Below are 20,180 nucleotides of genomic sequence, written 5' to 3' on the forward strand. Positions count from 1 at the left end.
GTCCATGTACATACTACCTTTTTTTTTTTTTCCTAAGAGATACTTCAGCACTTTTTCTGTTTACCTCCCATTAAGTGTGGGTTCTCACCCAACAGCTGCAGTGACATTTCCTCCATAACAATATCTTAAAAACTCAACCTCTTCACCAAATAATAAAACTTAGCATACTAATTAACAGTCTTCAGGAACCTGAGAGAACCATTTCAAGATGTCTCTAATCTCAGTGGGATTTGTCTCTTCTCAGGTCTGTGCAAAGCTTTTTATTTGTACCACTCTCAGCTGAACAGCAAAACTGCACGGATGGTACAGAAGTAATGCAATAAGCAGCAGTAATTGGATTAATAACCCATTAGCACAAATTTAAAATCTCAGTGGTTATTCCTAGGAGTAAAGGAATTCTCGCTATTAGTACATGAACACTGGCACCAAGAAACAAGAAAATTCTTTTTGCAGATGAGTGATGTTGTGTTCTTATTCCTACAGACAACACTCACCAGCAAGGGAACTAGTTACCAACCCCACTTCTGAGCACAGCTGCAGCATGTATTAACCCTGGAGGAGGCAGCACAGGAGGTGCTACAGCTGCTTTACAGTGCCAGACACTGGTGAACAAAGAAATCAGATTGGTCTGAGCTGTTTTAATGCCTGCATGGGCCTTTTAGTTCCCCAAAGAAAAATAAAGACTTACTAGCTTTTTCCCACCCTGCTTTCAACTTTTTTTTTTTCCTTAAACCAGAGAAGCCATAGTTTCTTCCCTTCCAGCCTTCCTGCTTAGAAGTTGCCCAGCACAATCCCACAGACTATTTCAAGATTTTAAGGGGCCACTGCTGTTGCTGGCTTGTTGTTTGGTTGCTGCTGGTTTGCAGAGCTATGCTGGATGGGAACTGCCAGCAATGACCTTGCTGAAGCCTTGTTACAGAATTTAGGTCTTGGCACAGCACTGGCTGAATGTGGAAAGATCAATAATTACCCTTCATGGTCACTGGGGAAAATACTGAGACCTTTGGTTCTCTCCCATCAGGAAAGATCCACAACCAAATCTCACCAGCTGATGTTTTTCTTGGGTTTAAAAACAAAAGTGCCAGGTATTCAGAAGTAAGGGATGAGTCACATGCCTCCCCCATTTAACTCATCATTAATGCCAAAATATCAGGAATCCTGCAGCAAGCAGGAAGAATCAGAAAGCTCAGAGCTGAAGCAGTCCAGATCTTCAATTGTTTTTTAGCAGAAATCCATGAATTTCCCCCTGTGGTAATAAGATAAACAGCTGCTAAACTACAGCATTGCGTAAGGGGGGGGGGGGGGGGGGGAAGTACTTTTCTAAGTGAAAGATGCAGACTGCTAAACCTTTTTTAGCCTTTTTGAACCAGTCTTGTCAATGGAGGTGTGTGTTATGTGGCTACCAGCAGCCTCATGGAGACCTGAAAGTGTCACCATCAAACACCGGGTTTCAAATTTCCCCAATCATCTTGAGGATGTGATTGTTGCAACACTTACAAGGAAATCCTCTTAAACCTCAAAACCAACAATTCCCAGGTCTTGTGTGGAGCATTCCAGTGATACCCCCAACAAGTTCAGTACTATTTTCAGAGGCAGCACGGGCAGTTGTGCAGCAGCAGAACGGATCAGCCATGTCCTTGCCTGTCCTTAGCCCCATTGTGCTTTAGGATTTGGGCAGCAGCGCTGGTGGCAGCCGCCCAGGCCCTGCTGTTTGGCAGGGCAGCCAGGCGGAGCTGCTGGCGAAGGGAAGTGCCACAAACGCGATCCAAAGGTGCCATCTAGTGCCTGCTCGGGACCACAGGGAAAGCAGCCCGAGCTGCAGGGACAGCAACGAAGGGAATTTCTAGTTCTCAGGAAAACACCGAGGAAAGAATTTTCCCGTGTGCCTGAGGCAAGAGTGCGAATTTGCAACGTGCAATTGGATTCAGGGGTAATAGGGACAGATGTTTTATCATCCTTTTTAAGAATTACAGTGCTGTGGTGCAAGGATATATTTGCAATACAAATAGATAGAATACATATATAATAACCCAGCTCTAATACAGCACCTGGAGCTGAGAGGATTCTCCAGGGAAAGCATCACATTCTTCACAGAGAACATGACTGCATGCCTGCCAACACTTGGCTCAACGTGTCCACCTCTAACCTCTAGCCTGAAGATCTTCACCAGTGTCATACTGGGCTCCCTGTCATCCCCCAGTCACTTCTGCCTGACTCACCTCTCCAAGGGATCCTGCAGGGAGGCAATGCTTGGAAAACCACTGTGAACACCAGGCAATCCTTCCAGAGGAACCCTGTAAGGGCTGAAGAGGAAGGTGAAGCCCTGCAGGGATGAAGGGCAACAACTAAGAGAAAAGACAGTGTAATCATTCCAAGTGTCCTAGCACAAGGAAACTTGAGCCAACCACAGCTCTCAAGCTAGACTAAAAACAAGCCAATGCACACACTGCTGAAGGACTGATTTGTTTCAAAAAATTTATTGAAATGTAAAATACTTATTACAAAACCATACTGGTGCCTCCTCAGAAGAGAAGCTCACCTCTCAGGCAGAAAACAAAAGACCAGCAGGATATACACAAACCAGGACACTGTTTGTCCAGAGCTCCTGGCTCATATGGACAGAGACAGCCACATCTCATCTCATACCCCTGAGACATTCAAGTCATGAACAGCCAGACCCAAACTGTGGTTAGCAAGGCTATGGATACTCCTGTTCTCTAAACACATGCCCAGGTTTACATTCTTAAAAATGAGGGCTATCAGTCAGGGGACAGACTGGCAGATCTGTATCAGAAGTAAATTAAAATCCAAATCATCATCTGGGGAGAGAGAAACATCACAAAACAAATCCCTCCCTCTCTGTCATTATGCACAAAGTTCTGTGGCACTAGACACAGCAACAGGTGCTAAGAGACAGGTCCCAGTTGCATCTGATCTTTATAAAGGTCAGATATCAATTTTTCAGGCTGTTGCACTAAAAGGCTATTGTACTTAAGTACTACTTTGTACTAAAAGGACACAGGAGATATCCTAGGAGTCAGGAATTTTGGTGGTTTCTGAAGTGTGGAATGAATGTTGGGAACCAGAACACTGAAAAAAAACCATATAATACTGAGAATCAAAGCTGCCATGCTGGGATTTCAAATGACTGCTTCTGGCCATGTGCCCTATCCTATCCCTCCGAATCCAGCAACCTCTGTCGAGCTTCCAGAACGATCTCCTCTGTCACCTCTGGTTTGAGAATGTCCTTGATCTGCAGTGGAAAGAAGAGCAATATGAGCACCAGAAATCAACAACTACTTCTGCACTCTGTGGGGAGAAAGGTCCCTTACACACGGCAGCAACAAGCAAGGGAGTTTAGAGGGTTGTGGTGAAAAAAGACCTATGGCAGAGGGTCCAAGGCATAATTAACTCTGCCAGTTGGGAATTCTTACAGAGACCACAGGAAATCAAAGGAAGGCTACTAACCCTCTTCATCTTCCCTGTAGGACCCAGACTGTATTTGGGAAGGGCAGTTATACTTCTAAAGAACACCTCATTGGGAATGAAAGCAGAATTCAGATCTCATTTATTCATGGGAAGAGAATTGCCCATGTTTGTGCTGGCAGGAATCACAGTGAAAAGCTGTACAGCAAGAGGGCAAATGGAGGCAGTCTTCCAGCAGTGCAGGATGTGGATACAGACATGAGCCTGCTCTCTGTACAATACATGACATTTACTTTTTCATTGCTTCATAAAATGCACTGTACCCTCAAACAATGCCAAATTTAATACTGTTCTCATAGGAATTAAAGGGTCCATAATCCCAGTGAGGGATACACAACATCTGTCAATAAAGGGACTGATCTCTCTTTAGGAATAGTTGCCAGAGGTAGAACCTTTCAAACTATTCCTGAAATTGTGCAAGGCAAGTTATGTTGTGCAGAAGAGGAGAGTTCATACTGTCACTTACTACAGGATGCTTTGGTAAATTTTAAGGAAACTTCAGCAGCAACTGATGCAGCCTTTCTGTTCCCTCCCCTCAGTGTGGAATAAACACTACTGGTTCCTGTACCTGATGAGGAAGGGATGCTTCATAGCAATACAGGATGCTGGTGTCAAAGAGCATAATCTTGTGAGTAACCAGAGCCATGATGCAGTTTCGGAGCCGTGAGATCACCTCCCGGTCAGACAAGGGAACTGGCTGAGGAAGGACAGAGGAAAAGGGATGAATGCACAGGGAAATCATGCAAGGAGAAAAGCCTTGCTGTGCACCTAACACAGGATCCTGAAGGTCTCAGGTTACTCAGATGCCTGTGACTGTGTCAGACTAAAAACCATCACTGGCAGAAGAGAGCTCATGTTCCCTGGACACTCACCTCCAAGTTGGCAGTGTAGCCTCCAGCCTCGTCATCCTTCTGCTCCGGAGTTGGGTAGATCCAGATGAAGCCATTGTTCCCAAGGATCACAGATGCACCACAGGGCAGGTCATGGAAATGAGTCTTCTGGCGTTTCACAAGGGAGGGAGAGACCTGAACCAGCACACCCTGGGCAAGCTGGAGAGCAGACCACAAGGCTCAGCGTGAGAGACATCACGAGCCACCACAGATAACACCAAGCCACCGATACACACCCACTCCATTCCTCGCCTAGGAACAACTCTGTTTTAACACCTTTTCCTCTGAAACAGTGAATATAAAACCTGCCTGCCTCTGGGAGCGCTGGGAGGATTAGCTAATGCCTGTGCAGCCCTTTGAAGATGAAGAATACTCTAAGTGCTTAGCACAAATGTTAATAATATCTTGATCGTAACTACACATCAACCATCCCTGCAGAAAAATGAGGAGTCAGAGGCCCAATTTAGCAGAACACTTTCCCCCATAATCCAATCACTGTCCTTCACCCTTTGTGCAATAAGCACACTTCCCTTTCATCTTTTAAGTGCTAATACCCTTGGTCTGGTAATCCCAAACTGCAGCCTACGCTCCAACGGCCCCTTGGCTTATTTCAATGCACAAAACCAGAGATAAATGCCAACTGTGTAAAGCCTAAAATAGAGCCCTGGGGAGAGGAACAAGTCGCAGGGGCAACAGCCAGCAGAAGAGCAGTGAGGAGATCTCTCCCCAGGATTTAATTCCCAAGTGGCTACTGGGGGAAATAGAACAAGCAGGCTGAAACTGCAGACAGGGAGAGCAGTGGATCAAAGGGCAACTCAAGGACACCTTCTTTGCTTTGGGGAAACTCTGCTTGGTGGTCCCATGGAAGAACTGAGAGGCTTTCTGTCCTGTAGGAATGAGTTATAACAACATCCTGCTCTAGTCCATAGCTCTTTTCTTTAAAAAGCCTCCAAAAGGCCTTATACAAATCAGTTGGTGCAGAATGAACCCAGGATCAAGGGCTTTGGAATAACTCACCTTCCCATACTTCAGGCTCCGGGTGTGCAGCGATACAGCCCCATCAGAAAATATAGACTGGACCTCTGCCTGTTGGTGCCACTTAAGGAAACAGGGTCCCTAAGGTTGCCCAGTGCCACCCCAGCATAGCTCTCACCCCCAGCCAGGCTGGCCAAGCTCTCCCTGTTCTTCCCATGCCCTTGGCTCTTCTGTCAATGGGAGCAGCAGAAGGATACACTGATGAGATCCCCTTCCTGCAGGTAGTCCCTCATTGCAAGCTCATCTTCTGCTGATTTCCTTCTCTGAAACATCACAAGAAAAGTTACATGTAGCCCAGAATAAGAAAACATCCATCAGTAGCTCTTTGTGGGGGACCTAAGGATGCCGTGCAAAACACAACCAGCTACACTCACCAGCTCCCCACCAGGTAAGTTTATAGACGAGAGCAAGAGGACTGAATCCAGCCTGGAATTTGTTTCAACTTTCCATCGCTTCTGCTGAACCTAAGGTGAAAAAAACCACCAAAACTTATCGGTACACACTCAATAACTGAACGGGAGCTGCAGCTCACCAAGCTGCAGGAGGGGACAGCTCTGCTGGCTTCTTCCAGCCCCATCCCGGTGCAAAACACTGATGTGTGTCAGTGTTTTAGGATCCCGGGAAGCGCTTAGAGTCGGACTGAGCCACAACCACCCTCCTCCTCAGCACCGTAGCAAACACGGGGCTTTACCTCCGTAATCCTGCCGACCACGATGTCGCCGATCTCGCCGTTGTACCTGGGACAGAGAGCGGCGGTCACACACCTCACTCACGCTGCCGAGGCAGGCCCCGCCGCCGGCCCGCACCGCCGCGGCCGCGCTCACCTGGCCTTCAGCGCCCTGACACACACCAGCTTGTTCACCCTCTCCACCACGCCGGCCACCGAGGCGATCAGCTTGTCGTCCTCCACATAAGTACCGTGGCCCCTGCGGAGAAACAGCGGCTACCTAAGGACAGCCCGAAGCCGCGCCACCCCGCCGTCGCCTCCCCTCCGCCGCTGCCCGCACCTCATGTATCCCGTGTCCGTGGTGATGGTGTCCCCCGGTGCCACCAGGTGCTTCTCGCCGCCCCGGAGCGCGCTGGAATCCAGGGGCGCGCGGACCGCCGGCAGCCTCATGGTGACCGCCGCCATCTTGGCCCCGCCGCACGCGCCTTCCGCCCACCATGTTGGCTGCTGGCGAGAGCGCGCTTGAGGGCGCGGGCGGCGCCATCTTGAGTGAGGGCGGCGGGGGCGGTGACTGGGCAGCCATGTTTGTTCCTGGCAGCAAAGGGTCTCTTGGGCTTCGCTCCAATGGGGCCCAAGGGGGACCGCGGCCATCTTTAGTGAGGGCAGCGCCCGGCAGTGACCCGCTCCCTCAAAACCCGCCCGGTAAACCTGGGGGAAGCCCGGGAACACTCTCCCGGGGCTCACCGGGCCCCACAGCCCGGGCCGAGGCGGGGAGCAGCACTCCCAGTTCGGGTGCCCGTCACACAAGGTGTCCCCCTGAGAGCCATCCTCTCGTGCCCTCCCCAGCTGGCCGGTGCTCACGCTGGGCTCAAACTCAGCGCGGCTCGGCCCTGAGCCCTTTCCACTCGGCCGAGCTGCGCCAGCACGAACTCATAGGTCCGTGGAAAAGTTTTATCCATTCCAGCACCGGTTCGGCTCTAGGGCTGCGGAGGAAAGGCCACGGGAAAAGCAGCCCACCATGAACTGACCGTCAGCAAATATGTCTCCATCCTTCCAGCAGGGCTTGCACCTGTGCCCCATCACAGCCGAAATATGGACACTAATTCATGGAATGTATCAAAGGATGGCAGTAGCTGTGGCTTCAAAGAGGGGCTGTACAAGTTCACAAGAATAGGGACTGGCAGGGTCGAAGCAGTAGACCCCACGCGCTCCGAAGTGAGCCAGCCCTTACCCCAGCTTCCACACCTGAAAAAGGGCCTCTATAGCCAAAAACTGGGTTTCCTTCCCCTCCCAGATGCATTTCTTTGTCCTATAGATGACAGCACATCTCCTCACTCACATATTGTTGTGGTAGTTAAGACCTTCACTCATCCCAATACCCACATCCTCCCCCTAGCACATAAAATAAAGCTCTCCATGCAATCCCTCTTCTAAATGATAAATGTTCCAAGTAATTTTTATTTAGAATACAAGAGAGGTACAAATGTATTTACACTGTATACATATACAATCAAATAATATATAATATCAAAGTCTTGTAAATAATGTTTACATAAATATTTACAAAGTTAAAGTGACAGTTGTTTGGGGTTTTTTTTCTTTTGTTTTGTTTTTGTTTATTTTCTTCTGGAAGTGAAACACGGTTTGAGAGAACTTTATACATCTTAGACTTATAATTAATATTAGAATACCTTTTTTTTTAAGATTTATGATACACAACTCTCCTCCTCAGTGTGGGAACTCCAGAGGGCGCTTAGAGTTGTCCTTGGGGACAGGGCTGGCCGGGGACAGGTTTTCTCTGTCCCCAGAGGGCAGTAGCAGTTCCAACCAAAATGTTCCTTCAGAGCTGGGAAAGGGACGGGGAGAAGAGCTGCCAGGGCTGGAACAGGCACAGCCCGGCAGAGCTCAGGGTCCCCACAAAACCTGCCTATGCGTGGGCATTCCGAGCTGGCACGGTGTCCCCTCTGTCCAGAGCATGGCTTGGAGCCATGACAGACCCCAGTACAGGGCTCTGGCTGGAGCAAGGTGGGCAGAGGGGGCTCGGCTGCAGGAAAATGCAAATGTTCACTAACTCGGGGCTCCCGAGCAGGGAAAGGTGTCCCTTGGAAGGAGCCACCGGGACCAAAGCCACTCCCGGGGCAAACAGGTATGACTGGGGTGGCCGCATCAGAGCGGTGCCAACCTTTCAGTGGGACACGTGTCTGCTAGAGCAGAGGACACATAAGAGGAATTTTTCTTTCTACCAAATTATCTGTAAAACCGAGGCATGACTGCTCCAGGCTCACCTTTTTGGCTCTCCTAGTCCTCCCCCAGTGCGCGTGTCAAACCTACACAGGACGTCCCCTGCCAACCCCAGGGGCCACCAGGCCACTCTGTGCCACATGTCCATGGGGATGATCCTGCACAACTCAGCTGCAGAGCTGGGGGCTCCCCTCCTGCTGACCCCCTGCAGTCAGCAATGCCCAAAAACAACCCAACACTCTTCAAGACACAAAGCAGCTCAGCCAAGGGCCAACCCCCCAGTTCATTGCATGTCTCAGCATCAGTCTTTGCTGTCCCAAATCCTGCTGCCACACCGGGGCTTCACAGCACCATGGTGGGGATGTGATGGGCCAAGGAGGCAGGGTGGGGCACAGGCAGGGCAGGCGAGTGGGCCTGCAGGGAGGCGTTGGGGGGCCGGTGGCGGGCGCTTTTCTGGTGCGCCCGCAGCCCCGCGAGCTGGGAGTAGGCACTTTGGCAAACCTGGCACTTGTAGGGCCGCTCGCCCGTGTGCAAGCGGACGTGGTTGCGGAGCGTGGAGGACTGGCTGAAGCGGCGGTTGCAGAAGCGGCACACGAAGGGCTTGTCCAGGGTGTGGATGCGCATGTGGGAGCGCAGGTTGCTGCGGGAGTTGAAGCCGCGGTGGCAGATGACGCAGCGCATGCGCCCCGTCGTGCTGGCCCCCGTCTCCACGGCATGGAAATCCTCTGGGGATGACAGGAGATAGTCAGGTGCTGCCCTCCAGCACAGCAGCTCACCCCACCCCAAGTCCCTGGGGTGCTGGGTGCTTTGGAAAGTCCCCACTGCCCTCCTGCTGGCTCCCTGCTGCTGAGGTCACCTATGCTGGGCAGACTGGCATCCAGGCTGGCTCTTAGGATTTGGGATGTAGCCAGTGCTGGGAATGGGCTCAGGCAGGTTTAGGTAAGGGGAATATTCAAGCTGAGCTGAATGAATCCCTTTTAAATGGAGACAAAACCAATTTTCCCCTCCCTGGGCTGCAGCAGAGCTGGAGGAGGTGGGTGCAGGAACTGTCAGAAACCCCCAACCACACTGTCCAGCCCCTGCCCCAGTCCCAGCTTCTCCCCTCACTCTGCTGGGCTCAGACATGGCTCTCTCTGAGTGGGGAGCAGAGTCAGGGAGTGTAAAAGTGGCTCCAAACACAGCCTGAGCTCTGCCGTGCCACAGAGAAGCACCTCTGGGAGCCACTGAGACAAGCGGAGAGCGAAAGCCGTCCTGTGTTAGTGGTTAAGATCCCTGAAGTGCAGAGTGGGGGTGTAGAGGCTGCATCCACTTGGTGTTTCACATAGCTGGGGCTGTCTTGCACTCACGCCCTGCACTGCTCCTCCTTGCCTGGCTGGGTCAGGCAGCGACTGCCAACACCCCACCAGCAACAGCCGTGGGCAAGCTGGCCTGGAGGCATTGTCCTGAATTACTGAGGACCTGCTCGAACTGTGTGAATCATTTTATAGTCCCTGTGCTTGTCCACAGAGAACTGGGGTATCTGACATACCCCTGGGATACCCCGCCTTGTGCCCACCCAATGGCCTCAGAGCTGGACACAGGGTGAACAGGCAGGGATGCGGCACCCTTGGCTCTTTCTGATGTTACCTACCATGTTTGTTCTTCTTCTGCTCCTCTTCCAGCCCTGGCACACCTGGGATGCCCAGGAAGGTGTTGTGGGAGTTCCCGTACCAGACCAGCAGCTCTTGGTCTGGAGGAATCATCTAGAAAGAGAGATAAAGAAAGGGTTGTTGGGAGGGGTGATGAACATCCATCCCTGCTCTGATCCATTTGGACCTACCCTGGCTGTGCCCCACTTCTGTGAGACCCTGCTGCCATCTGGGACCTGCCAGCAGTCCCCAACACCCCCAGACAGGCACGAAACAGCCCAGGATGCAGCACTGGAGGTGATGGCACAGGTCAGCACCAGCACAAACCCACTCCAGGCTCTTCCCCAAGCTGGGATACAAACATATTTATGGGCAAATATGCAACTACAGGCACAGGCACAGATCTGGAGTCTCCGGAGTGCAGGACCCAGAGGTCCCAGCAGCTCAGGGAAGCCAGAACAGGGTGGAACACAGAGACACGGAGAAATAAACCATTTGTGAAGCCACAACCAGCATGAGTGACAGAGACGAAAGGAGGGAGCTGGGACAGAGAGACCCAGCTCAGGGCTCTACCAGAGCATTTTCTCTTTGGACAGAGCCATCAGCACCCTTCAGCTGTAGGGCACAGGCAGCATCTCCCACCCACCCACCCCTGCCAGGGCTGATTTTAGAAGGTGGAAATGCAGATCCACCAGCAAAGGGCTCATGAGCCCACGGGGCAGAGGAGAGCTCGGAGCTGCTGTCAGAGACCATGGCTCGGGTGTGAAACGCTGCTTATATCCCCCACCAAAGCTGCTGCTCCTGCAACAGCCCAAGGACAGCTACAAGAGCAGGGCAGGAGTTTTGCGTCATCCACGCTCCCATTTCCCTGCAGTGATGGCACTTCTCCTGTCCCTGCTATTCCTGTCGTGTTCCCACATGGCTGGGGTGAGCGGCCAGGAAATGCTGCTCACAGCTCCCCTCGTGCAGCAGCCCTGGCTGGGAAGATGGATCCTCTCAGACCAGTTCAAACAATACTAATAACAACATAACTTCATTAAAAAAATACATATTTTGCCTAGCAGTCCCTACTGTTAAGAACCTAATTTAGAAATAGGAACATCCTGCATTTTGGAGGATGGTTTTCTGTTCACTGAGCATGTTAGATCCAAGTAAAATATCATACACATGAAACACAGATGCTAAGTTCAGTCACCTCAACATTGAAAATATGTTGAATTTAAAGCATCTGAAATATGTAGGAATTTGACTTCATATCTTTGTCCCTCTGCATAAAGACCTCACTGGGCTGCAAAGGAGGAATTTGGGATTCAGAGGAAGCTGACATCACTTTGCATCTCAAATTGATGATATTTCTTGGCATTATTTACTCCTAACAGAAAATTAGTCATTTTTAATACAAGCAAATATAATATTGCTGAAAGGATAAAACAATCTGCATGGGTGCATACATGGGTGTGTGGTTTTTTCTGCTGAAGCTGCTGCAGCCACACCAGCAGCACGTGAGAACTCATGTGTTCACCCCAAAGCAAATTCAAATTGCCCCCCAGGAATCTTGTGGCCTCCAAATCAAAGGCCAAAACTTTCTGCCTTCGCTTTATTTTCCAGCAGCCGCAACTCGGTATTGCTGAGAAAGAGGATGGGAAAAACAAATCAGCAAATAAGGGCAAGAATGGGCAAAATGCACTAAAATATCCAAGGTAAATAGGAAAAAAAAGCACCAAATCAATCTGGATTTTTGGCATGTAGGTGAGAAAGGCATCCAAAGAGATGGATTCACTGGATGGGAAGCCACCAGGACTGGTAGGGGACGGAGGGTGACAATGGCTATGCATGGACACCTCTGGTGCTGAGCAGGGCAGCACCTAAGTTAATGTCGGTGTGTGCGTGCCCTGCCGAGCTTGGGGAGCAGGGTGACAGCAGGGACCCTTCATGCCCACCTCCTCTCACACATCTCTTGGGGTCCTGCACTCTCAGCATCTCAAATTCACTGCTTGTGCCAAGGGAATTAAATTCAATCCTGCTACACTGCTCACTGCTTCAGCCCTAGGAGCAAGCCCACAGCTGGATCATGGCTATACCCAAATATTTGCTCACCCACAGCCTCATCTGTGCCTGCACAAGGTGTAAAAACCACAGCTGTGGTCCTAATTACACCAGCACTACCTGGGATTATTTTACTTATTTGCATAATTTAAGAACAGTAGTAAAAAGTACTTAAAGTGCTGTCACAACAGGAATACCTGCCCACAGGAATATCAGGTCTTAAAACTAGAAACACCTGAAGCCTGTTGTCCAGCATGTGAACAGCAGGGAAGTGCTTGGAGCTCTTGGGAAAGGTGGCAGAGCCCAAAGGGTACACGGGACTCTCCAGCAGGAGGAGAGAATATCTGATCCTCTTCCTACCCACCCATTCTCCTTTGCCATCCCACTGCAGCAATCCCTAACCCAGCCCTGCTGTGGTACTGCTCCATGGAGCATTTGGGTTTGTGCTTCTCCGTGAGCCAGTGCAGGAGCCTGGACAGATCCAGAGCGCTGCCTGTGCCCACAGAGCCAGCAGGCACTCATGGTCATTCCCAGCTGAGACCCTCTCCCAGCTGCAAACACTCCTCAGGTGAGACTCTGAACCCAATACTGGAGCGGCACAATCCCAGTGCTGGTCTGGGATGGACTGAAACGTGTCCCCTCTTGTGACTCTTTAAGCCAAAGCTGCTGCACAGGGCCATCTCCCTAAGCCACCACCCTTCTCCACCTGCAATAGTGTTGGGTTATGGGGACACTGCCCATAAGCAGGGCTGGTCTCCACCATCACCCTGCTCTGGCACTGTGTGATTTGTATGCACATGACACCAATAATGCTGGGGAGTCAGACACCCACCTCCATCCCAGAGTCTCCTGTAGGGAGCTGTGGGCATCCTTCAGCCATCACCCCATTGCATGGCAGCCTGTGCCACCCCTGAGACCCTGCTCCTGCTCCTTTGCCACACCAGCACAGACCAGCACTTCATGCAGGAGCACAGGGATGAGGGGGCAGGAAGAGCCCCTTCCCCACAGTGTAAAGCCCAGGGCAGAACTGCACCAGCACCACTCCCTGCCCTCTCCATGGCTCCCTGCACAGCAGAGTGATGCCCAGGCAAAGCAGTGCAGAGTCAGGCTCAGCCTGTGCTCAGCATCTAGGTTTCACAGAACCCCCCAAGCTTTACCCTGCTATAAAGAAGCAGGTTCTGCACAAAATCCCACTTTTTCAATAGAGCATCCAAGCCCTGTCCTTGCCCACAGCCCCATATGGGCCAGAATTGCAGCTCTTTTCATGCTTTACACCCCAAGCAAGGATCTACTCTCACCCTGTTCAACACACATCACTCCATGAACCCACAGAAAGAGGGCAGAGAGGAGAAGGGACCTTAGCTACTCCTTGAATCCCATGCAATGGCCCTTCCCTGTGCAGGTGGATCTGAGTGCCAAGGATGGAAAAGCTGCCATATCCTTCCACAGACACCCCACCAGGAACTCAAAGAGCAAGAGAGGGAGAGTCTTCAGCCACACTTACCTCAATGGCCTTGTAGAAGATGCTGTTCCCAATCTGGACCACCTCGAGGTTCTGCTCCTGCTCGTTCCGTGCACATTTGATGTAGGTCATCCAGCTGCGGTGATCCTCCTGGCTGGCGTCGATGAAGTACCGCACTGTGCCGTCCTCGTTGAAGACCTGCGGGGGCAGAGAGCACTTGGTAGCAATGCTGCCCACAGTGGGCTGAGCCCCTCCGCCTCTGGGATAAAGCCCCTGGACAGGGACAAGCTCAAAGCCAGCAGAGCCTCAGGGCTGAGATCCTGACAGCAGCCAGGAGATGCTGAACCCTTCCTGCTCATGGTGCTGGACTGTGGCGGGGCTGAGAAATGTCACCTGCTCTCACTGGCATGGCTGGTCCTGCCAGCCCCTATCTCCCTGCACAACCCAGTTCCCTTCCTCAATTTCCCTTCTCATCAGAGCCACCAGCAGCTCAGTCCTAGAGGAAGGGGCTGTTCAGCATCCTACAGCTGCCATGGGAGCCAGAGAATCCCTGGGTGGAGGGGGAAAGTGCACGCCAGGCCTGGAAAGATGCTTAGCAGGGTGCCAGAAAAGATGAGGCAAGTTTCTGTTAGGCATAAAATTACAATAATAATTAACAATAATTAAGAAGCGCAAGTCTGAGTCAAACAACAACAAAAAAAAAATTAGGAAACCCCTCCCTATTGGCTGTGCATTAGCTCACAATGTCCTGGCATCTGGGATCCCCCCAAACTCCACGGTTTCATTTGGGATCAACCTCACCAGGTCTGGGGCAAAGCAGGGGGCAAGGGACAGGGCAGAGCTGGTTTTGTCTGCTGTGGCCAGTGCAGGCAGCAACCAGTCGGGTGTTCCACCAGGACAGGATGGGCAGGGCGTTATCTGCTTGCACAGGACATGAGCAACAGCATTTTGGGGCACCTCTGTGGGCTGGCTGCACCCCGAGGGCTGGGGAGACCTCATCCTTCTCCTGCAAGGGGTTCCTAAACCCCCCTGCCCAGATATTTGCATGAATGGGGAAACTGAGGCACAAGGATGGTGCTCAATGGTGCCCAAGCACGGGACAGAGCCCCAGCACCCCGTCCCTTCTTCTCCCCTGACCAGTCGGGGCTTGGGGTTCGGTGGGGTTGTTACCTCCCACATGAGGTTGTTGTTCTTGCACAGGTCCACATGTTCGGGGGAGATGACCCTGCCCGTGAACGGCCCCATCTCTGTGCCAGCCTTGATCCAAGTCTTGGAGAAGATGCCGAGCCCTTCCCCGGGGATGGAGCTCTGGGCGATTATCACTTCCGACGGCAGCACCAGGCTGGAGAGCTTCTGCACCTCTGCGAGGGGGGAGACCAGCTCAGAAAGGGACAGGGGTGGGGGAGAGGAGGGAGACCGGGGGCAGCGGGGACCCCGCCCCACCCCAGACCCCGGGGCTGAGCCTTTTAAACGCCCAACCGGGCTCCCACAAAGCGGTACAAGGTTTCCCCCGGGGCATTGAGAAGGTACCTGGGAAAAGCATCCCGGGCTGGGCGAGGGAGCGGGGCTGGGAAAGGAGGTTAAATGGTGTCTATTTCGGCCCATCCAGCAATTTGTCATGCTGTTAAAGTGATCTGCATTCATTAAACTCAACTAGAAAGAAATTGCTAATTCTAAATTCATTAGTCCTTTAGGAATGCTGTAGCGGTACATTGTGCCTGAATGGCGCGAGGGCTTGTTTAAAAGGGCCCAGGAATTCCTCTTACAAAATGGGGAGATGAGATGGTTGACATATCGTGAATGGAAATGGAATTAGCCTTCATGGTAAATTAAGAGAGGAACAGAAATCCGAGAGGGGGAAAAGGGAGCTGGGACGCCCCGGCGATGCCGGGGCGAGAGAAAAGATATTGTCCCGGGCGGCTGAATGCGGGACGGCCCCGGCCCCCCCAGCCCGCGGTTTAAGTGGGAACTTTCTCAGGTCAAGCCCAAGTTAACCAAATGAATTTAAAGCCCTTTTTCCCCAGTCCCACGCCTGGGGAGAGCGGGGCGCCGGGACCGCATCCCGCCGCCGGTCTCCGGGAGCCGGCCCGGGGCCGATGGGGGAAACCGAGGGGATCGGGGAGGGTCCGGGGGTGGGTCACTCACCTCCGGAGAAGGACTGAGCCAGGACTTCGGCCGTGAAGGCTGTCTTGGGGCTGCTCTTCTCCTCGAAGAGCTGCTCTCCCAGGACGTTTCTCCAGCGGCCGTAGAGGAAGCTGTGCAGGATGTCGGAGGTGATCACCTCAGCCAGAGAGAGCCCCTGCGGCTTCAGCCCAGGCTTGAGGACCAGGGCCTCGGCGGGCAGCACCGAGCCCATCATGGGGGCGAGGCGGCGGGGCCGAGCGCGACGGGGCCGGGCGCGACGGGCGGTGGGCGGCGGGCTGGGCTCCGTTCGGCTCGGCGGCTCCCGCCCGGCTATATATGAGCTTCATTGACCCTCCTAATTGGTTATTAATGACCTCCCTGACGTTGGCGGAGAGACTGCGGCTGCCGGAGCGAGGCGAGCCGTCGGAGCCCCCCCCTCCCATCTCCTCCTTCCCTCCCCTCCCGGGGGTGGGGTGGCTGGAGGGAGGGAGGGACACGGCAAGCACACACACACACACACACAAACACACATACAGGATACACACACACACATATACGCACACCCGATACACACACACGCGCACCGGCTCTGCCCTCCGCACCACCCGGCCCTAGCAAATCCAAACCCGGGCACCTGCCCCCGGGCACGGCAGAACAGCAGCGAAACGGGCAGAAATGTCCCCGCCGGTGTCCCACGGACGGGGCGCACCCTCGGGCACGGTCCCGTTCCCCACCTGGGCCCCGCGCTCGTTTTGGGACTGAAACGCTGCGCTTTGTGGGCCATTGAGCCCCACAACGAAATCGGCGGCCCCGAGCCCGACAGCTCCCGGTGCTCTGCGGCGTTTGGCCCTCGCAGCCCCCGGGGAACGGGCTGAGGCTCCCGCAGTTGGTCCCGACCGTGCTTGGCTCCCCGCTGCCCCCCGCAACCCCGGCTTTCCCGGACGGGACCGGCAGCACCGGGAGGCTCCGGCACTGATCCCCCAAATGCCGGGAGAGGGTCCCCAAGCACGGGGAGGGTGGGACGCGCTCCTGGGGCTGATCCCCGCTTGACCCCAAGGCAGGGCTCACCCGGCTGCCTTCACCAGCCCGGCCGGACCCCGATCCCACAACCCCGCAGGAATTGTGACCAGGTGTGGATTGGGAACCGCTCGTGGATCTCTCGTCTCCCTGCAATCGCAGCCATGCCCTGCCGGGTCCCCCCAGGGCCGGACCCGCAGCCGGGGAGGCTGCAGTATCTCCGGGGCTCTGCCGCCGCATCGCCCCGTCCCCGCACCCGAAGGCATTTCCCGGCCAGCCACGGCGCCCATCCCCGAGCCCAGGAGCTCCGCAGCCACCTCTGCTCCCCAGCAAGGCGGCACCAGAGCGGTGCCCCCAAACCCAGCGCTCCCCTCGGGGCCCGAGCTTTGCCTGCTCAGCAAAGGGTTAATCTTTCCCGGATTTAAACCTAGTCCTGCTGTGTCGGAGCTTAGAGCCCTCTCCTTAGCCTTGTTCTTTTGATTTTCATGGGGACGACGGGCTGTAAAGGGCTGCGGGGAGAAGGCTGGGCCCCCAAGATCCTCAGGCGCTCAAAGGCCGATTCCCGCACCCCGGAGTCCCGGGAAGCCCCGCCGGGTCTCACCGTGCCCGGAGCAGCAGCCAAGCACAGCCCAAACCCCTAGCCTCTCCCCTGGGTGGGTGTCTTAGAGAGTGAAGCTGAGGAGTGTCTTCTGGCCTGGGTGAAATGATGCTACAACCAATGTGCAATTAATTTTTTCTATTAATCAAATCAAGAAGCAACGCAGGTGTCAGGAACCCACCCAAACCAGCGCTTACTTTTGGGTCTTCGCCTGGCGAGAGGCAGCGCTGTCCTGGAAAGGGATGTTAGCAACCTGCCAGGGACTGGTTTAATAAGCGTAAAAAATAAGTTTATTTTGTTTTTCTGGACTCTGGCTAGAGGAGCCGTCAGAATATTTCGGCCTTGCTAAACATAACGCATCAGGTGGAAAGGTTCCCAACACCGGCTCCCTCCAGCCGCCGAGACAAGCCAGTCATCGGATTGCTTTTTTTATTCTTTTTTTCCCCCCGTTTCCCCAGGAAAACCCTTCAACCTTCAAGTTATCCCGGGACAAAAAAAAATAATAGATGCTCTTGAACCCCCTGCGGCTCCGGTGCGGGCTACGCTGAACCCCGCTCCCGGCTGCGGGAGCTCGGCGGTGCGGGGGGGTAGTGGTAGAAAAAGGTGGAAAGAAAAAAAAAAATCTTCCATTTTCTGCGTGGTTTTAAATATCCCCAGCTGTTTCCCAAAGCTTCTTCCCGGTCCTAGGAAGGTGCTTTGCTGTGTGTTTCCCCCCCTACCCCCTACTCATTTCTCTTTTTTAATATCGCAGCTATCCCTCCTTTTTAACATTTAAGAGGAAACAAGTTTAATATTCATGGCTGTTAATAGAGAAGGGCCATTATCGCCGCCCCATTGTTCTGAGCCCCGCACAATGCTGCTTGTATTTTCATGTGTATATTCCCAAAGTTCCTTCTGAGCGTTTAGTGAGCACTTTAATATTCATGGGTGTTAATAGAGAAGCCCTCAGTATATTGGCATATTGTTGGGAGGTGTACATATTGGTCTGACTCTGAATAGCCACAGTCCTCTTTTCTTTTGCTCTGTTTTGCAGGGTTGATGGGCCAGGAGTAAATGGGCATTTTTCCCCCCCGTCTCCCCCTTACAGAGAGAACATCTTTATTCCAGTCCCAGACTTTCTGGTTTCCCATTCAGGACCCTCAGAAATAATGTCAGGCAGAAGAAAAGTGGAGCAAATCAATCTTTCATGGTCTTTTTGAGACCAATTTGACATCCATGGACTCTTCTTTTCTTTCACAGCCTACAAGGGGATGGTCAGGATCTGGACAAGGTTGGGGTCTGATGAGGGGAGACATGGGATCATAATGCAGCAAAGAGAGAAAAGAAAAGCAAAACAAGAAAAGATTGCAGGGATGGGGTGATGGAGGAAAAATGAGGGTGAATGACAGTGCAAGAAAGGAGATTAGAGCCCAGCAGCTGCTTTTTGGGGGGCGGGGGGGAGGGGGGAGCTCTCTCCCCTCTTCCAGCCCTTCGCATGAATAGGATTTGAACAGAGCGGAGATTGATTTATAGTTATTGCAGTTGAACATTTATTGCTCTTAAAGAGTGGCGGGGAGAAAAGAGAGAAAAGGGGTTTGAAAAGCTCCTTTCTGTATTAAAGAGGTATCAAATGAAGACTGCTGAGATAATATACAGTGGCCAATGGGAATTTGATTTGCTTTAAAATTTAACTCTTGTGGGGCCGCCGGCGGCGGAGCCGGGATGAGGGGATGGAGCCGCCGCTGCCCCGGGCCGGAGCAGCCGCGATTCTTTCCTCAAATCCCGCATTCACTGCCCGGCTTCACTGCAAAGATCTGCGGCGGCTCCTGCGCGCCGGGGAAGGGCTGCAGCACGGAAGGAGGATTAGTGCTTCGTTTGTACAATTTTGTATTATTTCTTTTTTTTTTCCCCCGTAGAATGTAGAACGCAGGAGGGATGCAGAGCTACGAAAATAACCGGCGCATGGAAGAGCCCTTTTCGAAGCTGAGTTTTTCTTGCCCTAAAACCGGAGGTTTCTCCTCTCCGGCAGCAGAAACGCGATCGCAACCGAGTCCCCTCGGGCGCAGAAAGGAGCCCATTGTTCAATGGGGAGAAATACATTTTTAGCGGTGATTGAAAGCTCCCCTCTCGTTTGAACTTTAGAAGAAAGTCCCTGGCAGGGAAGAGCATCCCCCTCCCTCTGCCTCAACATCTGTTTGGAGCAATCCAGGCTCTAGGGCAGAGCCGGGCTCTGCCCCCTCCCAAAGTCATTAAAAAGATATTAGTTGAGCTGAGAAAAGTCCAGCGCAGCCCCCGATCCGGGGTGGGGTAGGGGGGTGGTATGTGTCATTAAAAACGATTTTGGATTTGCCAGCGCTAATACGAGGCGAAGGGACCGTGGGCTCTGAGTTCAAAAGCCCGCTGGCCCCGGCCGCCCCGCCGCGCCCTGCCCGCTGCCCCGGTGCCCGGTACCGGCGCAGGGCGGCCCGGCCGACCCCATCACCTGCTCCGTGCGCCCCCCGAGCGCCGGGAAAGGCGACGGCGGAGAGCCGGGCTGGGAGCCGAGGCGGTCAGCTGCTCCGGCCGCAAGCTCTGCGCCTCCACGGGCTGCAAATGCCCCGGGAGCCGCAGGGAAAGGGGGGCAGGAGGGATCATCGCACCCCTGCGGGAGCCGGGGGAGCCGGAGCAGGAGGGATCATCGCACCCCTGCGGGAGCCGGGGGAGCCGGGGCAGGAGGGATCATCGCACCCCTGCGGCTGCCGCAGGAGCCAGGCGCCTCCGAAGTTGCTAAATGTGTCATTTATTAAAGCATTCAGGGGGCTTTTCTTTGGCGTTTGCTTGCAAACTCACAAAGGCCGAGCTGCTGTTTGGGGGTCTTTTCTGATGGAAAAAGGGCTCGGAGACCCCCGGCACAAAAGAAATCCTGGCAGTGCTTTCAATGGCCAGGACTCAATGAGGGGGACCCTGCGCGGAGCGGGCGGGGGCGAGGGGCCGCCCGGTGCTGCCTGAAAGGCAGGACTGAATGTAA

The 20,180-nt window shown here is 53.4% G+C and overlaps 2 protein-coding genes across 2 annotated transcripts; both read right to left on the reverse strand.

The window, feature by feature from the left end:
• Window positions 1–2,450: 2,450 nt before the first annotated feature.
• On the reverse strand, window positions 2,451–6,585 carry EXOSC2 (exosome component 2). The gene is made up of 9 exons (XM_059865188.1): window positions 6,419–6,585; window positions 6,236–6,337; window positions 6,103–6,148; window positions 5,786–5,875; window positions 5,609–5,674; window positions 5,394–5,462; window positions 4,359–4,535; window positions 4,055–4,183; window positions 2,451–3,253 (listed from the first exon to the last, which is right to left on the reverse strand). The coding sequence occupies exons 1-9, from the start codon at window positions 6,541–6,543 to the stop codon at window positions 3,173–3,175; spliced, it is 885 nt and encodes a 294-aa protein (XP_059721171.1). The 5' UTR covers window positions 6,544–6,585; the 3' UTR covers window positions 2,451–3,172.
• A 2,076-nt stretch (window positions 6,586–8,661) lies between these two features.
• On the reverse strand, window positions 8,662–15,814 carry PRDM12 (PR/SET domain 12). The gene is made up of 5 exons (XM_059865333.1): window positions 15,601–15,814; window positions 14,626–14,816; window positions 13,498–13,653; window positions 9,950–10,061; window positions 8,662–9,044 (listed from the first exon to the last, which is right to left on the reverse strand). The coding sequence occupies exons 1-5, from the start codon at window positions 15,812–15,814 to the stop codon at window positions 8,662–8,664; spliced, it is 1,056 nt and encodes a 351-aa protein (XP_059721316.1).
• Window positions 15,815–20,180: the final 4,366 nt, after the last annotated feature.

This window comes from Haemorhous mexicanus, chromosome 21 (genome assembly GCF_027477595.1).
Source record: "Haemorhous mexicanus isolate bHaeMex1 chromosome 21, bHaeMex1.pri, whole genome shotgun sequence".
Classification (NCBI taxonomy): domain Eukaryota; kingdom Metazoa; phylum Chordata; class Aves; order Passeriformes; family Fringillidae; genus Haemorhous; species Haemorhous mexicanus.